Source organism: Vicia villosa, linkage group LG2 (assembly GCF_029867415.1).
Source record: "Vicia villosa cultivar HV-30 ecotype Madison, WI linkage group LG2, Vvil1.0, whole genome shotgun sequence".
Classification (NCBI taxonomy): Eukaryota; Viridiplantae; Streptophyta; class Magnoliopsida; order Fabales; family Fabaceae; genus Vicia; species Vicia villosa.
This window is the reverse complement of record NC_081181.1, coordinates 189,902,325-189,925,475: the sequence shown is the minus strand read 5'-3', so window position 1 is coordinate 189,925,475 and position 23,151 is coordinate 189,902,325. Positions and strand designations below refer to the sequence as shown.

Sequence of the window (23,151 nt, the reverse complement as noted above, 5' to 3'; positions counted from 1 at the left end):
TATACTTTGTTTTTTCTTGGAAATTATATAAAATGTTCTTTTATAATATAATTTGTTAATTTGTAAAAATAACTAAAGTTTGATAGTTGTAATGAATAAAAAATAATAAAATTAAAAAAAAAATTGTTTTCTCCTATGGTAAGACCCTAAGACACAAAGGCCAGATTTTCATTTATACTAAATGGTCAAAGTAAGAAGTAACTCATATTTTGTATTTCATCCACTTTATCTTGAAAAAGTAATCACATCTCTTTGTTTTCTGTAACATATAAATAACTTTTGCGTTTGTTCTACATGTGGATATCTATTTCACCAATTTTTAGTGACGCATCAAATATGTGAAAATTACGTTTTCCTTTTGATTTTCATGAGTTAGTTTACTTAACCTAAAAAAAGTGTATAACTATTACATTAATAAATTTTTAAATCTGATTTCATATTTTCATCTCAGATCAAATACCCTAATTAAAAACTCAATCTTTAATTCTCATCTACTTAAAGAAATAATTTTAGGGTCCTAATTTTTTTAGTGGACGAATAAACATTAATGCAAATTGCATGTGTCATTTTTTTTTCTGAATTTGCATTAGCTTTACACGATGGTTTGTTTATTTTTCTTGTTTTCTGTAACAAGGAAACAAATTTAGCATGATTTATGTATGTTTGTATCTATTTTATCAATTTCCACCGACGTAATGATTTTTGTCTGATTTTTAAGTATTCATACGCATTAAATTCACATTGTTTCCCAATTTCATTTCTTCATCACCAATTTTCAATGATGCATCATAGATATGAAAATTACGTTTTTCATTTGATTTTCATTCGTCCTCTTACTTTCTTTTTTTTTGAATTAATTTTTTGACATTTTAAAGTTTAATTGAACATGGGTATCCTAAAAACTTAATTCATTTAAAATTTAAATCTAATATAACATAATTTAATAAAAATACATGACATTAAATAATTGAATGATAGATACATAACAAACTAAACTCTATTATCCCAAAGTGTTCATCATTATTTAAATTAATTACTAATTGATATTTTAAAGTTTAGTTGAATATCACTATCCTAAAAACCTAACTTATTTAAAATTTAAATTTAATTTTACATAATTTAATAAAAAAACATGACTTTAAATAATTGAATGATAAGCACATAACAAACTAAACTCTATGATTTAAATAAATTCATCATTATTTAATTTTTACATTTTTTTCATATTCAGAAAAAGACACCATTTTTTTTTATCATAAAAATATTAAAAATTATTGATTTTAAAACAATTTTTAAAAAATAAAATAATTAAAATCATTTTTTGTTTTTTCAAAATGCTATTTTTTTCCTTTTATTTTTTAATGCTATTTTTTTTCCCTCAAAGGTATATACCATAATATTTTGAGGTTGATTCATATTATCCTCTAAATTAAAATTTTAGAAGCAAGAAGTATGAATCACATATTTCATTCTAACCACAATTTTCTCTCTCCGACCGATAAGAAACCAACGAGACCAAACCTATGTGGTTTCTTAGGATCCACTCGCTTAACTCATGTCTTTGCCTTTTCCACTTCACCAAAACTTGTGACCCATTTAACCCAAAAAAAAGACCCTTTTTTTCTGTGTATTCTTCTCCTTTTCTTGTTTTCTTCCATTTTCCCAACCCCAACTTCACACTTCTTCCTCCAATGCTTGTAACTTGTTCTTGGGTCTCTTTATAAAGCCGTAACTCACTTCATTTTCCATCTGGGTATTGTGAATTGTGATTGAGTAGGATTTTATAGACTGAATGATGTCTGTTACTAGCAAAAGTGTTGATTTTGTTGGAAAGAACTTGGTTTCTTGTGGCTGTTCTTCCAATGCTTTGTTTCATGGGTATAATAAGGTGAGGAATTTTCATGCAAAGGTGAATTATAAAGGGTGTGGAAATAGAGCTCGTAAATTGGTTTGTTCTAAGAAGAAGAATACTCCTCAATACCGTGTTTCTTCTATGGATACTGCAGAGTCTACTTTGAATGGTATAACATGTTTTTTTTAGTAAATAGATTTGTGTTCATGTTTCTAGTTTGAATGAATTACTATTTCGTATAGCACTTACACTTCAGATTGAAAGCATAGTCGGTGTTGGTGAATGAATGAGCATGTTTTGGTATTGATATTAGCGGTGGACGTTTGGAATTATAAGGTTTTGTTTGGTTTTTTGCATAGGTGGAACTCAAGCAATTAAAGACCTTGCTAAAGGATTGAATTTGAAGACTTATTCAGAAACCCCTATTTCACCGAATAGGTTGTTTGAAGTAGTTTCTGATGATCTTCAAACACTCAATAAAAACCTTTTGACTGTAAGTAGTTCGGTGATTCGTGGTTGTTAACTGACTGTTTTTGAATTCCTTGTTTCAATTCCGTTTGATAAAATATTGATCCGAAAGTCTCGTGATACAAGCTTAGAAAGTACAATGCTTTAGGATTAAATATGATTATGCATTTATGCCATAAAAAAATGATTATGCTTTAGTTGCTTATTTCTACCTTCCATTTCTCGTTGTCAATCTCATATAGTGGGAAATAACGGTTTGTTCAAATTTTGCTACACTAATAAGTAATAACAACTATTTGACAGCACTTTGTACTAAATAGTGTGTCGCAGTGCAATAGTGATTTCTTCCGATTCCACTATACTATAGCGCCAGAGTTATTGATAGTGGCCGGAGCAGTGACCCTCTGCTATTTGATGCTTAGCGGCCGCTATTTGATGTTTAGCGGGTAGCGGGAGCGGGGTACTTCCTGGTCCGAGTGGGTTTGAACTGTTTTGAGTATGAAAACCCAGATTTACCCTTAAAATAAATTAATCTGGATTGATTTTACATCTGTTTTTCATTACCTCTGATTTTTTAAAGTAATAGTCATTTAATAACTCTATTCTTCTTCTTTGTTTGGTTTTACATTAAATATTTGTTTTATAGATTATTCATAAAATTAGTCTAAAAAATAGTCAAATTGTGGTTATTCTGCTATCCGCTATTTCATTTTTGGGGTCAGCCGCTCCACTCCGCTATCTAGGATTGATAACTCTGTTTGGCGTTGTAGTTGTATAGTTGCTATTTGACAACACTGGTCATTCTTATTGCATGCTGAACTACTTTCCTTTTAGCTTCTTTTACATTGCAAACATGAACGATTGAATGTTTGTTGCCTAGATGTTAGTGTATCTGATGATGATGCTCTTGATAGATTGTAGGCGCGGAAAATCCAGTTTTAGTATCTGCAGCTGAGCAGATCTTTAGTGCTGGTGGGAAGAGGATGAGACCAGCTCTCGTGTTCTTGGTGTCAAGGGCAACAGCAGAGCTACTTGCCTTGGAGTAAGTAAAAAATTCTCTCGCTGCCTCTCTTTCTCTCTCGCACGTGCGCACACTTACACTGAAGTAATTTGCTTGTCCTGAAAGCTTCTTGTTATAATGAATGATTCCAGGGATCTTACTATAAAGCATCGACGTTTAGCTGAGATAATTGAAATGATTCATACTGCAAGTTTAATACATGATGATGTGTTAGACGAGAGTGACCTAAGAAGAGGTACGCTCACAATCCTTATTTAGAAATATCTGTTTAGTATTCTGGATATCACTTTATTTTTCTGCTTATGATCTTGTTTGGCAATGTGCATTCCCTAAAGAAACTTTCTCTTACAGTACGGTTGTTTCGATTTTAATCTCAGACAACCATGTTAAAATCTTTGAGCAAAGACTCCCTATGTGTCTCACACACATATATATATATATATATATATATATATATATATATATATATATATATATATATATGTGTGAGACACATATATATATATACACGTATATATATATATATATATATATATATATATATATATATATATATATATATATATATATATATATATACACACGTATATATATATATATATATATATATATATATATATATATATATATATATATATATATATATATATATATATATACTTATGCATCTATGATTTGTTCTTGCATCATGTAGCATCTGATTTCCTAGTTTCTTTCTTTTCAAACTACTCTGCTGGTGTCTGTTTCCATCTATTCGAACTCGATGCGGTTACTAACTTGCTATGGATTAATAGGGAAGGACACTGTACATCAAATGTTTGGAACAAGAGTGGCAGTGCTGGCCGGAGACTTCATGTTTGCTCAGGCATCTTGGTATCTCGCCAACCTTGAAAACATCGAAGTCATTAAACTTATCAGCCAGGTGAGTTCCATCATTCCACCTTTTAAAATCGAGTAAATTGTCATTTTGTCTCTTAATCGTGTGAGGCGATGTCACTTAGTCAGTTACTTAGAAAAGGGTATGAAATGATATATAATAATATAATTCAATTTTCCAAAGTTTATTTTTGTTTTTGTGTGGCAGGTTATTAAAGACTTTGCTAGTGGAGAAATAAAACAGGCTTCTAGCTTGTTTGATTGCGACGTTCAACTCGACGAGTATCTAACCAAAAGTTTTTTAAAGACAGCCTCGTTGATTGCTGCTAGTACAAAAGGAGCTGCGGTTTTCAGTGGTTCAGACACCAGCATCGCAGAGAAAATGTACGAATACGGAAAGAATCTTGGCCTCTCCTTCCAGGTTGTTGATGACATATTGGATTTCACTCAGTCGGCCGAACAGCTTGGAAAGCCTGCCGGCAGTGACCTCGCCAAAGGTAACCTAACCGCTCCCGTAATTTTCGCGTTGGAGAAAGAACCGAAATTGAGGGATATCATTGAGTCTGAATTTAGTGAGATCGGTTCACTTGATAAGGCGATTGAATTGGTTAAAAGCTGTGGTGGAATCGAAAGAGCACAAGAGTTGGCGAAAGAGAAAGCCGATCTTGCAATTCAAAGTCTTCAATGTCTACCTCAAAGCGTGTATCGGTTAGCTCTCGAGGATATGGTGACATATAATCTTCAAAGGATTGCATAAGCTTGTTCATGATGAAGAAACATTAAGAAAATCAAGAATAATTCATTATTCTTTTGTCTTAATATATGGAAGAGAACCTTGAGTTTGAAGTTATGTCATTCCAAGAATTTTTCCAGAAATTGTATCATACAACTTCCCCTTGTGCTACTTTTGGGTACTAATATAGATATTGAAGGATCAAGTTGATCCAACATAATATAATCCATTATTGTATTTATGATTTTATACATGTATCAGTATATTCTTTCCCCCATTTTTATTTTCTTGGATCTGGTTGTAAGGGAATAAAAAATGAAAAAAAAAAATACATAATATTACTTTTCTAGTTTCATTTTGTTCTGTTTCTTTTCTTGTAGTTGTTACCTTACTAACTTGTTTCAAGAAAATATTTTCAAATTGTCGTCCACTGTTAAAACCATGCATTAGCTGAGAGAGATATTTCAAATTGCATTGTTCTTCTTCTTGGATTAATCTTATGTTTTGAAAAAGTAAAATCAACATAGATGATATGTGCTTAATATCTCAATGTCTCTTACATTGGCTGAAGCCATGGCTTTGAAGTGGTTCCTTCAATGGGCTCTAGGTACTAACTTTGACTCCCATACTACTATGGAAACTGACTCTGAATCTGTTGTTAAATGGTTAGTGGGTAAATTAAGACTTGTAGCTATTGACCACATTATCATAGATTGTAATGATGTGTTTTCTTTGAGACCAGACATTAGAGTAGTATTGATGTGCTTTCTTTGAGACCAGACATTAGAGTAGTATTGATGTGCTTTCTTTGTGAACAGACACAAGAGTAGTTCAGAGGCCCAATAAGAGAAGAGTTCAATAATCATTCCAAGACCATTTCACTAAAGAGAAAAATATAGGGAATATTTCATCTCACCCTTGTTAAATGGGACAAGACCATTTCACTAAAGAGAAAAATATAGGGAATATTTCATCTCACCCTTGTTAAATGGGACGCACCTTGAAAATATGAAAATGTCTTTGGAAAATTCGGAGATACATCTCCAAACGCACCAAACACTAATTTTTGAAGAAAAAGTAGTTCGTAGATCATCTCCGAATTCTCCCATAGGGTGAATTTGGAATGTCTGTCCGTAGTCATATTGTTAAAGTTAAAAAAAATGTTTTCACTCGATAGACATTACGGAGACGTGTATCCAAAAAAGTCCAGGGGAAATTTGAGTATATGACCACCTTGCATGATCATCTTCTTCACTTTTCAAACACTACATAACACCTCCATAACCAAAAAAACCTTAAAAAATCTCATCAGTAACCAACTTTTCGATTCAAAATGAGATTTTGTACATTCTAACACATCAAAAGGAGCTTCATAAGCTGCAATTTCAAGTAAAGATCCCTCATTTCATTCCTCATTATTTGTATTCATCCTCTTTAGATGCATTTTAGATTGTAATTGATACACTTTTTTTTTTTTTAATTTTGATACGATTTAATACATATTAATTTTATGTTTTGCTTTTGGTTTACATTGCATGTGCATGTTTACAAAGATTCTGATTTTTTTCTTGTTTTAGTGAAGATTTCGGATATGTGACTCTGAAGTCACCCCTTTTCATAATAAAACATGTGATTGTTTCAGATACGTGAATCCGAACAAACCCTTTTTGTAAAAAAAACGTGTTGCTTTTTCGGATAAGCATTTCTGAATTTGGACCTGACACATGATAAAAATTTTGTGGTCCAAAGTTACCCAATACTTGTATAAATATGGCATGTCTCAACCCTTATTTGATGCACCAAAACACTAAAACTAGAGAGAATGACTTCATATCCCCACCTTGCATTTGTGTATTTCAATGGTCAGAAATCACCGCTTTTGTTTAGGGTCACCGAGGAAACATCCTTCGCAGATCCGATATCCAAACTAAATACTTTTTTGGGCTTTCTAGAAAATCGTAGAGTTGTGAAGCTCGAGTATCGCTCACCCTCATTTGACAACAAAGGGAATGTCCATTTCAGCAACATTGAAGTGAAGACAGATGAAGAACTTAAGATTATGTGGAGTATTTTTCTTTGTTATGAATCAAAGGGCCCAATTGAAGTGGATGCGAAGATTCAAAGATCCTTCGAGGATATAATCATCATGTTGCAACGTCCTGATGAAATGATTATTTAACGTTGAATTTTATTTCGTGACTATATATGTAATGAATATTTTTTATTTAATGAAATGTTGGTGTTGGTATATTTTTTATTTGGCAGTCATGTTTCCATTCATGCTGGTTTGGTCTATTTCTGGAACCAGGTTTAGTTCAAATATGCATCTCTGAACAAAACCTGAGCATCCTTTCGGCTATGCATCTCCAAATTTCATTAAGAGATAAATGATTTTTGGTGCGTTCGGAGATGCATATCCGAAAAAAGGGACATTTTGGAAATTTTGCACAGGGCATGAGAGAAAGTATATTGGTGGGAAAGAAATTCTCAAAATGTATAGTTCTACCATGCGGCAAGACCCACATCTAATTCAGACCATGAACCTCTGACTACTGTTGGATATCATGTAACAATCTCTCATATTCCAAGCTTTGAAGTGTGGATACATTAACCAACTTTCATATTTGTAAGGTGTCTCAGAAGAGGAAAATGTAAGATTTAATTTCACTTTTCTCTCACATTATTTCTTATTCTTTATTTACGTGGCATTGGAGTGATAACTTTGCAGGTCAACCCTCTATCCACCGCACAGAAACGCACATCCATGATAGCCAAACATTACCTGATATTTTCACCAATCATCTCTAGCTCGGAACAAAACACTCATCATCTCTATTTGTACGTTTAAATAACATTTTTAAATAATAAAATTTATTTGTTTACTTATGTAAATTGTGAGTTATCTTCAAAATTATTCGCTTTAAATTTTTCCTTTGCTTTGGTTCTAATAAACATACCGCTTCTTCTTGACATTTTCCAATATTCCTCAACAGCTGTAACCATCTCATTTTCTAACAAATATTCAACATTAAATTCATTAGACAACACGAAAACGTTTGGAACTAAAGCTATGGGACAAAGTAGAGTTTTGTTGAAGATCAATTGGTTCATGCCTTTCCATATTTTTCGCAGAGTAAGCCTAGACAATTAGTTGATCATTGTGTCTGACATGATATCCAGGGAGGGGGTGCATCCACTCAGAGAGGTTTGCTTGGTGTGGTATATGAATTGTTAAGGGAGGTAGAAACCCAAGTTGCCTGACTAATTAGGATGTTATGAAGGTGATCAAGGGTCCCATTATCATTGTTGCAAAAGAGGACATATAGTATCCAAACATATGCCTTTTTTCCAACTGTTCTCTAGTAGGTAGAATATTGAGAGTCTGCGTAAAATTATTTTGGTATTATTTGGAGTTTGAACCTTCCAACTTGCTTTCCAAAGGCTGTGATGAGTAGTTGGTGAAGTTGTGGGATTTTCTTTAAATTTATCTTCTTTTATCAAGTGATAGCCGACCTTAGTTGTGGGATTTAACTCTTACGCTCAATGCTCCTATATTCTTGAAAATGAGAATTTAGAGATTTTAGGGTTATCTACTTCGATTCACAGAGACTTATATACACACTAATTTTTTCAACAGAGTGTTTTGACCCATGACGTTTAGAGTTTTAATTTTTTGGAGGTCCTATGTAGGTTCACCATATTTTAAGTGTGACAAATCAAATATAAACTCTAATTTTTTATGATATAACCGTGTCAAATTTTAGGCTATATCATGTAGCCTGCCTTACACGTTCTCAAAGATGACTACTTTGATGATTGCAAATCAATTGATGAAGTATTTATGGCCATAGTACAATCTAGGCGACAATACTTTTCTTAGATTTTTTCTAAATAGGGATCCTTTGAATTTTTGGAGGGACCAACCCCTCTCTCTCTCTCTCTCTCTCTCTCTCTCTCTCTCTCTCTCTCTCTCTCTCTCTCTCTCTCTCTCTCTATTTTCCCCGTTCAATCCTGGCCTTCTTGATTCATAATATGCAATCACACACCCATCTTGATTCGTTGCAGTAAGCCAACTTTGCAATTTCACACGTCTATTGATATTTGAGTGTCTGATTAAGACCAAACTCTTTTAATTTAAGATCAATATTTTAGACAAAAATTTAAGATCAATATTTAAGATTAATTTAAGATCAATATTTGATTGTTATACATACGATCAAAATCAAATTGTTATTAATTCATTTACTATTCAATTGTGAATAAATGGTTACTGCACCAAATATAGCTTTCCATATTTTATTGTGGTTTCAGATTTGCAGATCAGCCTTGCATTTTTAACTAAAACCAATTTAAATTAAAACTCCACTATGATTTTAAAAAATTTTAAAATTGTAATAAATTAAATATTATTATATATGTTTAAAGCGGAGGAATATTTTTACTTCAATAGAAAGTGTAGAAGAGTTAAATTATACATAATTGATGGATTTCGTTCAATAATAAAAAAATTATATGCTTTCAATATAATTTATGAATTTTATAATTAATATTGTACTTGTTAAAAGTACAATGATTGACAACCCTTAATCGTGTAGGGTTGTCTAAGTGTTCTATGATTGTGATTGGAGTTAAAGCAAACTTACACATGGATGATGATAAACTATGTATCTAGGAGGCTTATGAGTAAATTAAATGTTTCTTTTAATTCAGTGGTTAAGGTATATATAGAGGTTTATTTGGCCTGGATTATTGGACCTATGAGATGATTATTCTACTCTTCATAGAAGCGTGAAACCATTATTCTCTCTATTTTATTAGGAGAATGTAGCTTTTCCCTTTGATAGAGTTTCTATACCGTTAATGTCATAGGACACGTCAATCCTCAAGTTCCGTGGGTAAGTATCAAGTGATTTTATCCAAGCCCATCATAGGGCGAGCAATGCAGTCAATGGGCGGACGTTACACACGATTGACACATATCACGATGGATGGGCGATTATAAGCCTTACTTTTGGCTATATGTGTTATTTGTTCGCCCTTTGTGAATTTCAAGTTGCCTCATGTGAAACAATTATAACATTACACAACCCTTCAAACACGAGGGCTTGTAAAGGACAAAGAGATTTAAATTGACCACCTCATTCCTACGAATTTAGATGAACTCCTCAACATAGCTTAGGGCGAGTCCCTCAAACATAACTAGGAGTAAGTCTCCATGTGTCAATCGAGGTGAACCATTAAACCTCAGTTGAGGTTAGTATATGTGCAACGTTAAATGTGGTTAATGATGGATTTGTTTGGGGATGCCAAAATCTACCTTAAGCCATCACACGTGTCAAAGATGTGGACAATCTTTTGCAACTGTTAGTGTGCCTAGTGAGAGGTCGTTGATTACTCCTAAGGCTAACCTGTGAATCATTATAAAAGAGTCCTTCATGCGCATATCATATATTTTTTTTTCAAACTCAAGCTCTAAAACCCCATTTACAAGTACAAGTATGTTACTATCTCTTCCATTTTCTCTTTCAATTTTTTCTTTCAATGGTGATTATTAGGAATCTGAACGAGAAAGGTAGGGTAATAAAGCCCACCAACATTAGAGAATGGTGTGAAAAAAGTGCGAACAAGTTAATGACATTAGAGACTCTTAAATTTAAATGTTTTGGGAGTCTTAAGAACACAAATAGTTATGATATTGGCTTCCTTTCTTCTTGTTCTTTACCAAGAACTAACGACGAGTGTTAAAGATTTCATGCCCTTGTGTACTAATGACTTTCTTTATATGTTTTTTTTTTATTGAAAATAACATATAATAAAATAAAAAATCCATTATTTTATTTTGTTTCTTTTCATTCTGCATTTTCTTTTCAAAATATCCAAAGGGAGACTAAATTTTACTCAACTATTTACCCATATATGGTGTAGTACTCCTTAATTTCATCGTCATATTAGAATTCCGAAAACAATTTCTTTCTTACACATTCCCATTCAGTCCTCAAGAGCTATGACGTTTATGAATAACATTAGAAGCGCTACGAAAGAAGCGTTGGATCGCACTGCGATAATCGCAAAGTTCTTGTGTTGCCTTCACTTCACCGCCAACTACCTCTGTTCCCCAACTCACGTATTCATTCCGTTCCATTCGCATTCATCTTCTTCTTTGTGATTTCTTGCATTCACTATTGACTCAATTGCTGGAATCCTCTGTTTGCAGGCGTACGGACCTAGCATGCTCCCTACCCTAAATATCGCCGGCGATGTTGTTCTCGTCGAACACCTATCTCCGCGGATTGGGAAAGTTGGTCACGGTGACTTGGTTCTTGTACAGTCTCCTTTGAACCCTAACCGGAACTTAACAAAGCGTGTTGTTGCTATGGAAGGGGATACTGTTACTTTCTTTGATGCTTCGGGTTCTGATTCCTCTAGAACTGCTGTGGTGTGTGTGCTTAATGGTTTGTTCTTTGTTTTATCTATTGTCTGTTTTGGTTTTGATTTTGATTTTTGTAGTTTATTTGAAGTACATTGTTGCGAACTATGTAGCACCGACCTGCGCCCCGACATTTGTGATTATGTCTAATTTATTCCTTTTTTTCAAATTATTACCGGCCTGTTAGTGGCAGAGTCATGTTTGGGGTGTCTTTGAAAATATGCCCTTGATTGCTCTCACATTAGGTCAATAATTATGAGGCCCTAATAGTTTTGTCCGTATTTTAAAGACGACCCAGTAAGTTTAAAAACTATCCTAAGCCTCGATTCTCCAATGTGAAACTCTTTTGGAGTCCTGGAACAGTAGTCCCCAATCTAGGTTAAGGGGCTAAAGGATCTATTAGTGCTCGAAGAAAGTGTTGATCAGGAAAGTATTCGAAAGTCACCTATGTATAGCATGTGAGTTGAACCCTCTTTCCAACGTCAATGTTTCGAACTTAAGTGTGTATCACTGCTTTTCTGTGGTGTTGTTTGTTTTGGGTCTTATATGAATGTGAGTCTTTACACTCTGATCTTTAGTTAAAATCCTCCCCATTAGGTTGAGGAGAGTGAATGCTTATAAACTACTGTTAGCCTTGGTTCTTAAACAATATGAAACTTTTTGTTGTAACAAAACTATTTTTAAATATCAGTTATGGTAATGGCTGTAGTCACAAGCAATTCATGATATTATGGAGATTCATGATCAGATGTGGATGACAGCCTTAGCTGTAGTTGCGGAGAAGTATGCGAATATATTGTCTTGGAAAGTATCACATGAATGTTTTATTTTGCTTGATTATAGTGAGTGGGAGAAGGTTTAAGAACTGTTGGCTGTGAGATTGCACGCCATTGATTAACATGTGTTCAATAAGAGAGTTATTACTTGTGTGGTATGTCCCATTTAGATGAGTCTTTTGGGTTGTCCATTCAACTGAGTTAGATGTCAAGGTGATAATTTCAGTGAATGGATTTAATTAAGAGAATGATTGAATGCAATTTCCTACTTCTTTTATATATATGGAATAGAAAGTACAGTTTTATCAGAGTGTTTCTTCAAATTAGATAATTCATAAGGTTCCATATAGCAGATATGCTGACTATTTTCAATGAGCCTTGATGAAATGCATTTATATGATTTGCTCACTTGGTGGTTGTCATTATTTTACCATAACAATTATGATAAAAGTTCAGTTATTTGATTATGGTGTCTGGTTATGATACTAGAAATATCCCTATGCTCTTGGCTGAGGCAATTGGTCATTTTTTAGATTGCAATACTGATTTACTCAAGCTTACAGATGTCCTTGATTCCATGTAACAAAGCATCTTTCTGATCCAATTCTCCTTGTTGAGTCTTAAAACTCTATAATCAATAACTTATTAAAGGACTATCTTATTTCTTCTCCATTTGCTTGGAATACATGTCTTGCAGATTGGATTTATTTTTCTTGTTATAAATCATCCTAGTAATTTTATTTAACTTCTGTTTATAAGTTTAATTTATTGCTTAATTTATCAACATTTTTTTCCGTAGGTGCCAAAGGGGCATGTTTGGATTCAAGGAGATAACATCTATGCTTCGCGTGATTCACGTCACTTTGGTCCTGTTCCATATGGCCTTATAAAAGGAAAAGTGTTTTTGCGGGTATCTTTCGTGCCTCATACTATATTCTTCAATTTTTATAGTTCCATTTGGGTTCAATAGGTTTCTCTACATTATTTTGATTATTAGATGTTTATGATGAAATTTATTTATACCTTACTTTCATGTGGTTCAATATTATTTTTCCTGAATAATTTTGAGGGAGCTAGGGTTCTTATGATACTGTTCTATTATCACATGACTGCTTCTATGTTCTCTCCGGACTTGTACCTGTACTTGGAAACATCTACTGATTCTATGTTTATAAATTGTAAATTTAATGGATAAAGAAATTCTAGATGTTCGTTGCTGATCTAGATGTGATATACTGAAAAAACTTCATCGATTATTGTAGTGAGGACATCATTAGCCAATTGGAACTAGGTCCTTCTGATTAATTACTTTCATGCTATTATGCTTTGCTAATATAATTTTTCTTGATCCCTAAAAAACTACATATTTGTTACACACTTCTCTTTCAAGTGCGAATTTGTTCTATTTAACTGAATCTAGTGTAAAGATATGTTAAATTTTTTGTACTATCAGGTTTGGCCACCCAGTAGCTTTGGACTGCTAGATAATTGAAATATTTTAAAGAAGGTACATACTTCTGTACTTGCTATTACTGCGTTTGATACGTCTGTATTTTCCCTTTATTTAGAACACCTTTTCCAGTCTCGGAAATGTGGACATTATAAACTACAGTATAGAAAATGAAAATGTTCATATTATTTTCAATTTTCCCTTTATCTGTATCCGAAGAATGAAGTTTGAATATTGAATCATGATTGGTTGTATAGTGTGATAATCTACTAATAATCTAGCCACATTTTGGATTGTATCAGATCTTGCCTTGCATAGAAACCGTGTCTCTGACTTTTTAGGTTAACAGAGATTCAGCTACATAAAAAAATTTAAGGACTTCTTGGATTAATTTTTTTTATTAATATTTTCATCTTTAATTGCAAAAGTGTCAGCTTCTATTAATTTAATTTCTTGTTTTCAAAGATTTTTTTGTGAAATTGTGATGACAAAAAGAATTAGTTTTCACTGTTTCTCTTAGGAATAATGTCTCAAACCAAATGAGTCCTTAGGCTATGGGGCTTATGCCTGTCTACATGAATAGAAATTTCAACATAGCTTACTATAATTGAAACAATTTATTATCCAAGTGCCAATTATTATAAGTGAAGGCATGAGTGCACATATGGAATGACTCTCTTGTATAAATGGGATTCTAAGAATTTCTCATGCTTGTATATGTTATGGATTAATAGGTAACAGCTTAACATCTTTTTCATTTGCCAATTCATTGAACAGTGCTCCTTTAACTCCATCTAGTTATACTTGGATGAAGCTACGGCGATTTTCATGAATGTGGCTGTTTGCAAGGGGAACACATGAAGGAGCATGCTCTCTTTCGTGGCAACAAAAGATGCATATTTTGAGGTTTGTTTAAGGTTTGAGCGCTGTGCTGTGTGGTATTACTCTTCAAACTTTGTAAAAGAATAGAGTGCATACTGCAGAATTGGTTAGGAACCATCAGGCATTTTACCCAGGATATAATTTTTGACAATTTATATGCAGGGTAGGCTCTCTTTGTTTTTGATTGTCATATTGTACCCTGAAAATTGTAGACATATAGATTCAAAGAAGTACGTTATCTACCTAGTCTCATTTGTGAGGTTGATTGGTGTTTTGATGTTTGAAATCATTTTGTTGCCAGCAAAAATATACACTTAGGCTACGAGGATTGTCAAGGGCCTAGTTGTGAAGTACTAAATACTTTAAGAATGATTATATGAATGTTGTCATGCTTCCAAGTTTAGAATGATTATATGTATCTGACATGCTTCCAAGTTTAAAAACACTGCAATCAATATGCTTATGTTCCGTTGGAAAATATTTGTATTTTTAGAGGATTGACTAATGAGTATGGGGACTATAGGATGGGAAAGGGTGTGGGGCAGGACCAAGTACTGCCAAAGGTTTCCTCTCAAATCCAATATGTTATTGATGGGAAAGGTTTGGTGACTTTCCTGGTTAGTAAGTTTGATGACTTTAGTTCATTTTGAAGATAGATATTAGATGAGAGAATGATAGTTAAGAGAGATAGAGAAAAAGTTATCAAAATTACAATAATTTAAAGTTAGCTAATCCTTGTCTGTTAATCGATACTCCCACATGTTTTGAATGTAAGAAAAAGATTTAAATATATGTTTCGTTAGTGCAAATGTAGAGTGTGTTTGTTTTAGTCTTTTACTTTTTATTTGGATTTCATCATTGTAAAATTAATCATCATTTTTAGTGTCTGATGTTAATCTATGTTAAAAAATGTTATGCTGCTAGCAGTTTCATTTGTTTCCTATTTTGTGGCACCTAATCTTTGTATTAATCCGCATTTGTATCAGAGACCAGAATAAAAAAGAAATGAGAACACACATATCCTATATTTATGTTATTAACTTTTTTTACATTATCATAATAACTTTTTAATGGGGAGAGATAAGGTGGGAGTGGCAAAAATTGGTGGATGGGTTGAGAAAGAGGTGTTGATTTTAGGGTGGGAGTGTTTGCATTCGGTGATGGAAATAAAATTCAGTTTTTTTTTTTTTTTTCTTGTTATAGATTTCAAGTTGGTTTTCATTCTTCAATCTCTTCCTCTCGTGGTTGGGAAAAAAATTAAGGAGAACGAATGGGTTCTTTTGTTTCGGTGTAAAATACAATTTTTTTTAAATACCACGTGCTATTTTTCTTTTTTGATCGGAATAAAACTTAAAACCTAATTGAGGAAAATTATATTTAAAAGGATTTATCCAAAATTTAGAAGTAACAGAAAAGGTCAAAAGTAAATAATTTGTCTATATTTTGAACTAAAAATTTCTCCTTAAACACTTTCGTGGAATTTGGGTTATATGTGATTTTAATTCCTTTAGTTTTGTAGTGAATTTCATTTTAAAGATAGAGTTTAATGGTAGTGCACTGATAGTGTAAACTAATTTTACACATACAACCAATCAAAATTCTTACACTTGCCATGTCATATTAGTTTTTTTAAATTAAAATTATATTTTAATTAGATACAAGGTTATATTAGTTTTTTTAAATTAAAATTATGTTTTAATTAGATACATGGTTGTGATTGGTTGACAGTGTAAAAATATTTTAAACTGTCAGTGTGTTACCCTAGGATTTCGACTTACCAATAAATGGGCAACTGGGGCTCAAAATTGGTAATTGGGCCTCAATTTGGTAAAAAGGCTCTAAATTGGTAATTGGGCCTCAATTAAATATCTACATTACCCTTTGGGTCGAATCAGTTCGACTAAGTAATGCTTAGTAGTCGAAGTTGTTCGACTAGAAAGATTATCAGAGGCTTCAGCGTTCGACCAAAAGTATGCGAAGACTTAAGAATTTTGCTGCAGAAACTGAAGTGGAAGTCGAGAGGTATTAGAAGTTAAGAGGCAGTTTCAAGCGGTTTTCTAGCAGTTCTTACAGGACGCGTGGAAGTCTCACAATTGAAGATCTTGCATGTCGAAGACACGTGTTGACTGATAACCAGTCGACCGTTAGTAGTAGTTATTTTATTTTTACTATTTAAGCAAGTTCCATAGGAATAGTTAGGGGTCCGCATTTTCTACATAAACACAAGTAAACTCAAATCTCTGTGCAAAAATGAGTGACGAGTGCAACTTTGGAATGTACGTATGCGTACCAGTTTAATTAATGCAATCATTTTACGTTATATCTCATCTTTCAGTGCACATTTACTGCTTTTTTATTGCTTTGATTTACTTTAAAGCCTTTAATTTCAGTGTTTACTTTTATTTTAAAGTTACTGTTGCATTTAATACAAACCAGATACACATAATATAACAAAATAAAGCAATTAGTCCTGGAGTATTCTAGTTGATTCCGCAAAAGTAACATTTAAAAAGGAAACTAGCGCTTGTTTACCATTTTTCTGGGTAAACAAATTGGCACGCCCAGTGGGACTCGTCAATTGCTGTTTGTTTTATATTTGTTAGTATAATAGTTATGTATGATATTAAGAAGTGGTCGGAAATTAACTAACATGGCTGAAGTTAATACAAATAATTCTGATCTTTCTGGAAATCAAGGAGGTGTTCTAACCGGAGCAACACCGCAAAATGCCGCAGATTCATCCCCAGTGGGAACAACAAATACTGGTGGATCCACGGCAGCAATAATGGTATCATCACCAACGAATGTACGGTCACCGTTGAATCCATTACGACCGCCGTTTCATGGAATGATGCCTCCACCAGGTTTTAACCCTCAGTTTGGAATGCCCACGTCTATGATGCAAGGTTTGCACACAAATCCTTCATTATATTCTGACAGCATGATGGCTACAAGCACATCAAATTCAGGGGGTCGACCTATAGGCATAGGATATAATCACCAGGTTTTGCCATCTTTAAGTACTACGTCAATGTTGTCAATTCGACAACAAATGGACGAAAGTAATCATGAAATGGTGAATGCCCTTACTCAACAAATGGGAACTGTTTTTACTCCCATGATAAATAACACGAATCAAAGTTATGAAATATTGGCGGGACAAATGGCCAGAATTGCAGATTTCTTTGGAGCGCCCCCACAACCAAACCTTTCGACTACTCAAGGGTCGAATGTGAGAGGGGTCGAACCTATAGGACAAGGAGATCAAATTGAGCAAGAGATCCCTAGAATAGTACAAAGGCATCAAGATGCTGACCAGGTTCTTAGGAACATCCAGCAAGATGTCAATATTGGACACAATAATATCTCTAATGTAGTTGAACAAATTTTAGTTCAGAATGGAATAAATGTAGGTTTGCATAGACCAAATTTCGTTTCCCCGTTGTCAGAATATGTAAGGCAAACAGAATTGCCTAGGGGGTGGAAAGTCCCAAAATTCACCAAATTTGCTGGTGAGACTGGCGAGTCGACAGTCGAACATATTGCTAGGTTCCAGACAGAGGCTGGAGAAATAGCAAACAATGAAAATTTAAAGATGAAGTATTTTCCAAGTTCTTTAACGAAAAATGCATTTACTTGGTTCACGACCTTATCTCCCCAATCTTTGTTCTCATGGAACCAATTAGAACGATTGTTTCATGAACAATTTTATATGGGACAGTCGAAAATCAGCTTGAAAGAATTGGCTGGAGTTAGGCGAAAGGGTACAGAATCAGTCGATGACTATCTAAACCGTTTTAGGTTACTGAAAGCTAGATGTTTTACACAAATTCCTGAACATGAGTTAGTCGAAATGGCTGCAGGTGGGTTAGATTATTCCATAAGGAAGAAATTAGACACCCAACATTTGAGAGATATGGCACAACTGGCAGATAGAGTACGCCAGGTCGAAAGGCTAAAAGCTGAAAAAGCCAGAGCTAGTAAATATCATAAGAAAGAAAAAATAGCTTATGTTACTACAAGTGAGTTCGACTCTAATAGCGACAGTGAATACGAAGAGGGAGAGGTCAACGTGGCTGAATTAAAGCCAGGGCCACCATATATCTGTAAATTGCTTAAACCTTCAAAAGATAAAAATCTGGTTGAAAGTAAGAATGAAAAATTTTCTAGTAAAACGTATTCATTTGATATAACAAAATGTGATGAAATATTTGATTTGTTGGTTTCTGATGGGCAAATCATAGTACCCCCGGGACTTAAAAATCCTCCTCTTGAACAAAAGAAAAAAAGAGGATTTTGCAAATTTCATAATTTCTTGGGTCATAAAACTTCTCAATGTGTCCTTTTCAGGGATTTAGTGCAAAAAGCTTTGAAAGAAGGAAGGTTACAATTTGGAGAAAAGCCAAAGTCATCAATGCAAGTTGATACTGATCCTTTGCAAGTCGAAGAGGCTCACTATACTGAGCTTGCTGATGTGATGATGGTCGAGACTACTGATGGTTTCGTTAGAAAGCAAAACGGCGCTACTGATGGCAAAGTTTTGAACATGGTTTATCCTGAACCAAAAGAAAGTCTTTTGAAATTCCTTGAGAGATGCCACAATAACAACTCCCAAGTTGGATTATGCCCAAGGTGTGATGCTGTTTTCAATGTCGATGCTGCAAACAAAGTGAGGTTCGACCCTCGTCGAGGCAAGAATCGTCAATTCATGTATACAGGAGAAAACAGTGGTCGAAGGGCTGGAGAATACAGGAAGATGTTTGAAAAACCAAGGACTTTCCGTCCCAAGACGGATGTCCCTGAAGACAAATGGGTGAAACCTATTAACTTCAGAGGTAAACGCCCAGAATGGCAGATTCAAGGCGATGGAACCAATGCTGAAGGTTCTTGGACTGATAGTGGATCTAAAAGAAAAGATTACATATCTCCAAACTACAAAGGAAAGAATCCCATGACTCGAACACAGTGGAGACGTTACCAAAGAAGCCACAAGAATGGACAAGAAGGTTCGAAAATGGTGCAGGCAGGATTTTCTCACTATCAGTCAAAACCTTTTCACAGGAAGTTGACTGAAGAACAGGCTAAAATAGCAAATGAAAGATTAGCTGCTGGGATGATCCTAGGAAAGAAACTCATCAAAGAACTAGTTGATGATGATGCTCCGACTCTCAATACGGGGAAAAAGCCTGAATATTCTCCACTGTCGGACGAAGAGGTCGACGACAACTTTGACATAGAGTCAGATGAGTTGCTAATCGACTGTGGAATTGTCTCTGTACTTCCAGCAGATTTCGACAGAGTATCTGAGGTATCTGAGAACGAAGATGATTTTCTTCCTGACGAGAATGTGGAAGAAACACCTGTCTGTTACTATGTAATGGGAAAAGGGGTGGTAAAAGAGCAAAAGGCTGTGTTTGAGAGGCCAGGTCGAGGAATGATGTATCATTTGAAGCCTTTATTCATAAGGGCGAAAGTGGATGGTGTTCCAATAAACAAAGTGTTTGTCGATGGTGGGGCTGCTGTAAACTTAATGTCCTATTCTTCACTTCAGAAAGTGGGAAAGTCTGATAAAGACTTAAGACCCCATAATATGGTACTGTCGAATTATGAGGGCAAGACAAGTGGAATACTTGGAGTAATTCAAGTAAAACTAGCTGTTGGTTCGTCTGTCAGGTCAACCGTGTTCATGGTGATCGCATCGCAGGCAAATTTTAAACTGCTGTTGGGTCGAGAATGGATCCATGGTATTGGGGCAGTTCCTTCCACCTTACATCAGCGTGTGGCCATTTGGAGGTCAGATGGTATAGTGGAGAATATTGAAGCTGACCAAAGTTATTACAAAACTAAAAGTGGTCGCAGACACTTCGACCAGCATTTGGCAAATGTAGCTCCTTGCTACAAAGCAGAAGATGTATATCCTTCTGATGAAAGTGTGTCTAAGTATCTGAACTTAGACCCAAATTATGGTTTCATTTGGAATAAAGAAGATCCTAATGAACCATTGAACCATGAAAGTCCTCCAGAGCAGAGGACAACAATCAAAGACGATGACCACTGAGTCAGAATACCTGGCTCGAATAATGGCCTATTTGGCCGAAAACAAAGAAAAAGCGGCTTTAGAAGCCGAACTAGAGAAAAATATGACGATTGAGGCCATGATAGTAAAAAATGAAAACAATCAAGAAGTCGATCACCAAGTCGAACGACTTGACGGGATATACGATGACGAACCTTTAGGTTTCGAAATGGATCCATCAGGATCGGTAAAAAGGATGCAAGCTCAAGATCCTCTTGAGGAAATTGACTTAGGTGATGGAGTCATTAAAAGGCATACTTATGTAAGTACAAGGCTTACAAGTGACCTAAAGACCAAGTTGATTCGACTTTTGAAAGAATAAAAAGATTGTTTTGCATGGGATTACAATGAAATGCCTGGTTTATGTCGACATGTGGTGGAACATCGACTACCACTAAACCCAGGGAAGAAACCTATCAAGCAGCTTCCTAGAAGATTTGCGCCAGAGGTTATGGAAAAAATCAAAATAGAAATTGAAAGATTGCTGAAAAGCAAGTTTATTCGAACTACGAGGTATGTCGAATGGTTAGCTAATATAGTGCATGTCATAAAGAAAAATGGTAGCCTTCGTGTATGCATAGGTTTCAGAGATTTAAATAAGGCTACTCCTAAAGATGAATATCCCATGCCAGTTGCTGAAATGTTAGTCGACTCTGCAGCCGGATTTGAATATCTCAGTTTATTGGATGGATATTCAGGTTATAACCAAATTTTTATAGCTGACGAAGATGTACCTAAGACGGCGTTTCGATGCCCAGGTGCTTTAGGAACTTATGAATGGGTGGTAATGCCTTTTGGTTTAAAAAATGCTGGAGCTAGATACCAACGAGCCATGAATTCCATGTTTCATGATTTTATTGACAAGTTTATGCAGGTTTATATTGATGATATTGTAATAAAATCTAACTCTGAAAATGGTCACTTAAACCATCTTCGACAATCTTTTGAACGAATGAGGAAATATGGACTCAAAATGAACCCTTTAAAATGTGCTTTTGGTGTACATGCAGGGGATTTCCTAGGCTTCGTGGTTCACAAGAAAGGCATTGAGATAAACCAAAATAAGACGAAAGCAATCTTGGAGCTAAAGGCGTCAGAAACAAAGAAACAACTCCAGTCATTGTTGGGGAAGATTAATTTCTTGAGGAGATTCATCTCAAATCTAAGTGGCAAAACGAAGATATTTTCACCACTTGTGAAACTCAAGAACCAAGATCAATTCAAATGGGAACAAGAACATCAACAGGCATTCGACCAAATAAAAGCTTATTTAACTAAGCCTCCTATTTTGTTACACCCCAATAGGACAAAAAGTATGAAATTATACATAGCTGCATCAGGCTCGACAATTGGGAGTATGTTAGCCCAAGAGGATGATAATGGCGTCGAAAGAGCTATATATTATCTAAGTCGAACCCTAGTAGATGCTGAAACTAGGTATAATGATATTGAAAAATTATGCTTATGCTTGTACTTCTCATGTAATAAACTTAAGCAATATATAAAGCCTGTTGATGTGTATGTGTCTTCTCATTTTGATATTATTAAACATATGTTGTCTAAACCAATTTTGCATAGTCGAATTGGTAAGTGGGCCTTAGCGCTAACTGAATTTTCCTTGACATATGTCCCTTTAAAAGCTATGAAAGGACAAGTTGTGGCTGATTTTATAGTCGACCATGGGTTAGTCGAATTGTCTGTAAATCAAGTCGAACGAACTAACTGGAAACTGTTTTTTGACGGTTCTAGTCACAAAAATGGATCAGGCATTGGAGTCTTGATTATTTCTCCCAAAGGACTTCCAACAAAGTTCCATTATAAAATGAAAGAAGTATGCTCTAACAATGAGGTCGAATATGAAGCCTTGATAACTGGTTTGAAGGCCCTAATAGATTTAGGGGCAAAACGAGTTGAGATTCGAGGTGATTCTGAGCTAATAATTCGACAAATAAAAAAAGAGTATAAATGCATCAAAGAAAATCTAATAATGTATTATGCAATTGTGATACGCTTATTAGAAAAATTCGAACATGTTGAGATCTTGCATGTACCAAGATCTAACAATTGCATTGCCAATGAATTGGCACAAATTGCTTCTGGGTATAGAGTTTCTAAAGACAAGTTAGAAGATATGGTCGAGATCAAGAATAAAGAAACCCATGAAGTATTAGACAAGTTAGGTCAATTGTCGACGTCAAAATTTGAGGGGGTAGGTGATAATGTTGAAAGTAAAGTTGAAAGTAAAGATTTGTATGCCTTGGAAATTTTTGCCATCGACAATATGACTGATGCTGATTGGAGAAACCCATTGGTCCAATACCTAAATAATCCAGTCGGAGGAACTGATCGAAAGATTAAATATAGAGCTCTAAACTATGTGATATTAGGAAATGATTTATACAAGAAAACAGCCGAGGGTGTATTGTTGAAATGCTTAAGTGAAGCTGAAGCATATTTGGCTGTGTCAGAAGTTTATAGTGGTGTTTGTGGAGCTCATCAATCAGGCCATAAGATGAAGTGGTTGTTGTTTAGACAAGGTTTATATTGGCCAACAATGTTAAAAGATTGTATTGAATATGCAAGAGGATGC

At 34.4% G+C, this 23,151-nt stretch overlaps 3 protein-coding genes across 4 annotated transcripts; all 3 read left to right on the top strand.

The window, feature by feature from the left end:
- Positions 1-1,471: 1,471 nt before the first annotated feature.
- LOC131653360 (solanesyl diphosphate synthase 1, chloroplastic-like) lies at positions 1,472-5,305 on the top strand. The gene is made up of 6 exons (XM_058923473.1): positions 1,472-2,021; positions 2,212-2,345; positions 3,235-3,362; positions 3,473-3,576; positions 4,136-4,263; positions 4,426-5,305. The coding sequence occupies exons 1-6, from the start codon at positions 1,793-1,795 to the stop codon at positions 4,972-4,974; spliced, it is 1,272 nt and encodes a 423-aa protein (XP_058779456.1). The 5' UTR covers positions 1,472-1,792; the 3' UTR covers positions 4,975-5,305.
- Positions 5,306-10,815: 5,510 nt separating this feature from the next.
- Positions 10,816-14,860, top strand: LOC131653359 (mitochondrial ATP-independent inner membrane protease subunit 1a-like). 2 transcript variants are annotated; one of them, XM_058923472.1, is made up of 5 exons: positions 10,816-11,074; positions 11,165-11,386; positions 12,953-13,063; positions 13,607-13,660; positions 14,402-14,860. In XM_058923472.1, the coding sequence occupies exons 1-4, from the start codon at positions 10,955-10,957 to the stop codon at positions 13,643-13,645; spliced, it is 492 nt and encodes a 163-aa protein (XP_058779455.1). In that variant the 5' UTR covers positions 10,816-10,954; the 3' UTR covers positions 13,646-13,660; positions 14,402-14,860. The 2 variants fall into 2 exon arrangements, with proteins under 2 accessions (XP_058779455.1, XP_058779454.1); XM_058923471.1 differs by having other exon boundaries at positions 10,819-11,074; positions 14,381-14,860.
- A 2,617-nt stretch (positions 14,861-17,477) lies between these two features.
- Positions 17,478-19,232, top strand: LOC131647719 (uncharacterized; the record flags this gene model as incomplete). Its single annotated transcript, XM_058917577.1, has 2 exons — positions 17,478-18,303; positions 18,382-19,232. Coding segments are annotated over exons 1-2 (1,638 nt in total), but the record flags the coding sequence as incomplete, so codon positions are not given.
- Between the last annotated feature and the right edge of the window lie 3,919 nt (positions 19,233-23,151).

Excerpts from the sequence above, each read along its gene's own strand:
- LOC131653360 (XM_058923473.1), top strand. The coding sequence starts at position 1,793 with ATGATGTCTGTTACTAGCAAAAGTGTTGATTTTGTTGGAAAGAACTTG. Across the intron at positions 2,022-2,211 it reads TGCAGAGTCTACTTTGAATG|GTGGAACTCAAGCAATTAAA; the intron begins GTATAACATGTT and ends TTTTTTGCATAG. Across the intron at positions 2,346-3,234 it reads TCAATAAAAACCTTTTGACT|ATTGTAGGCGCGGAAAATCC; the intron begins GTAAGTAGTTCG and ends TGCTCTTGATAG.
- LOC131653359 (XM_058923472.1), top strand. The coding sequence starts at position 10,955 with ATGACGTTTATGAATAACATTAGAAGCGCTACGAAAGAAGCGTTGGAT. Across the intron at positions 11,075-11,164 it reads ACCTCTGTTCCCCAACTCAC|GCGTACGGACCTAGCATGCT; the intron begins GTATTCATTCCG and ends CTCTGTTTGCAG. Across the intron at positions 11,387-12,952 it reads ATTCCTCTAGAACTGCTGTG|GTGCCAAAGGGGCATGTTTG; the intron begins GTGTGTGTGCTT and ends TTTTTTCCGTAG.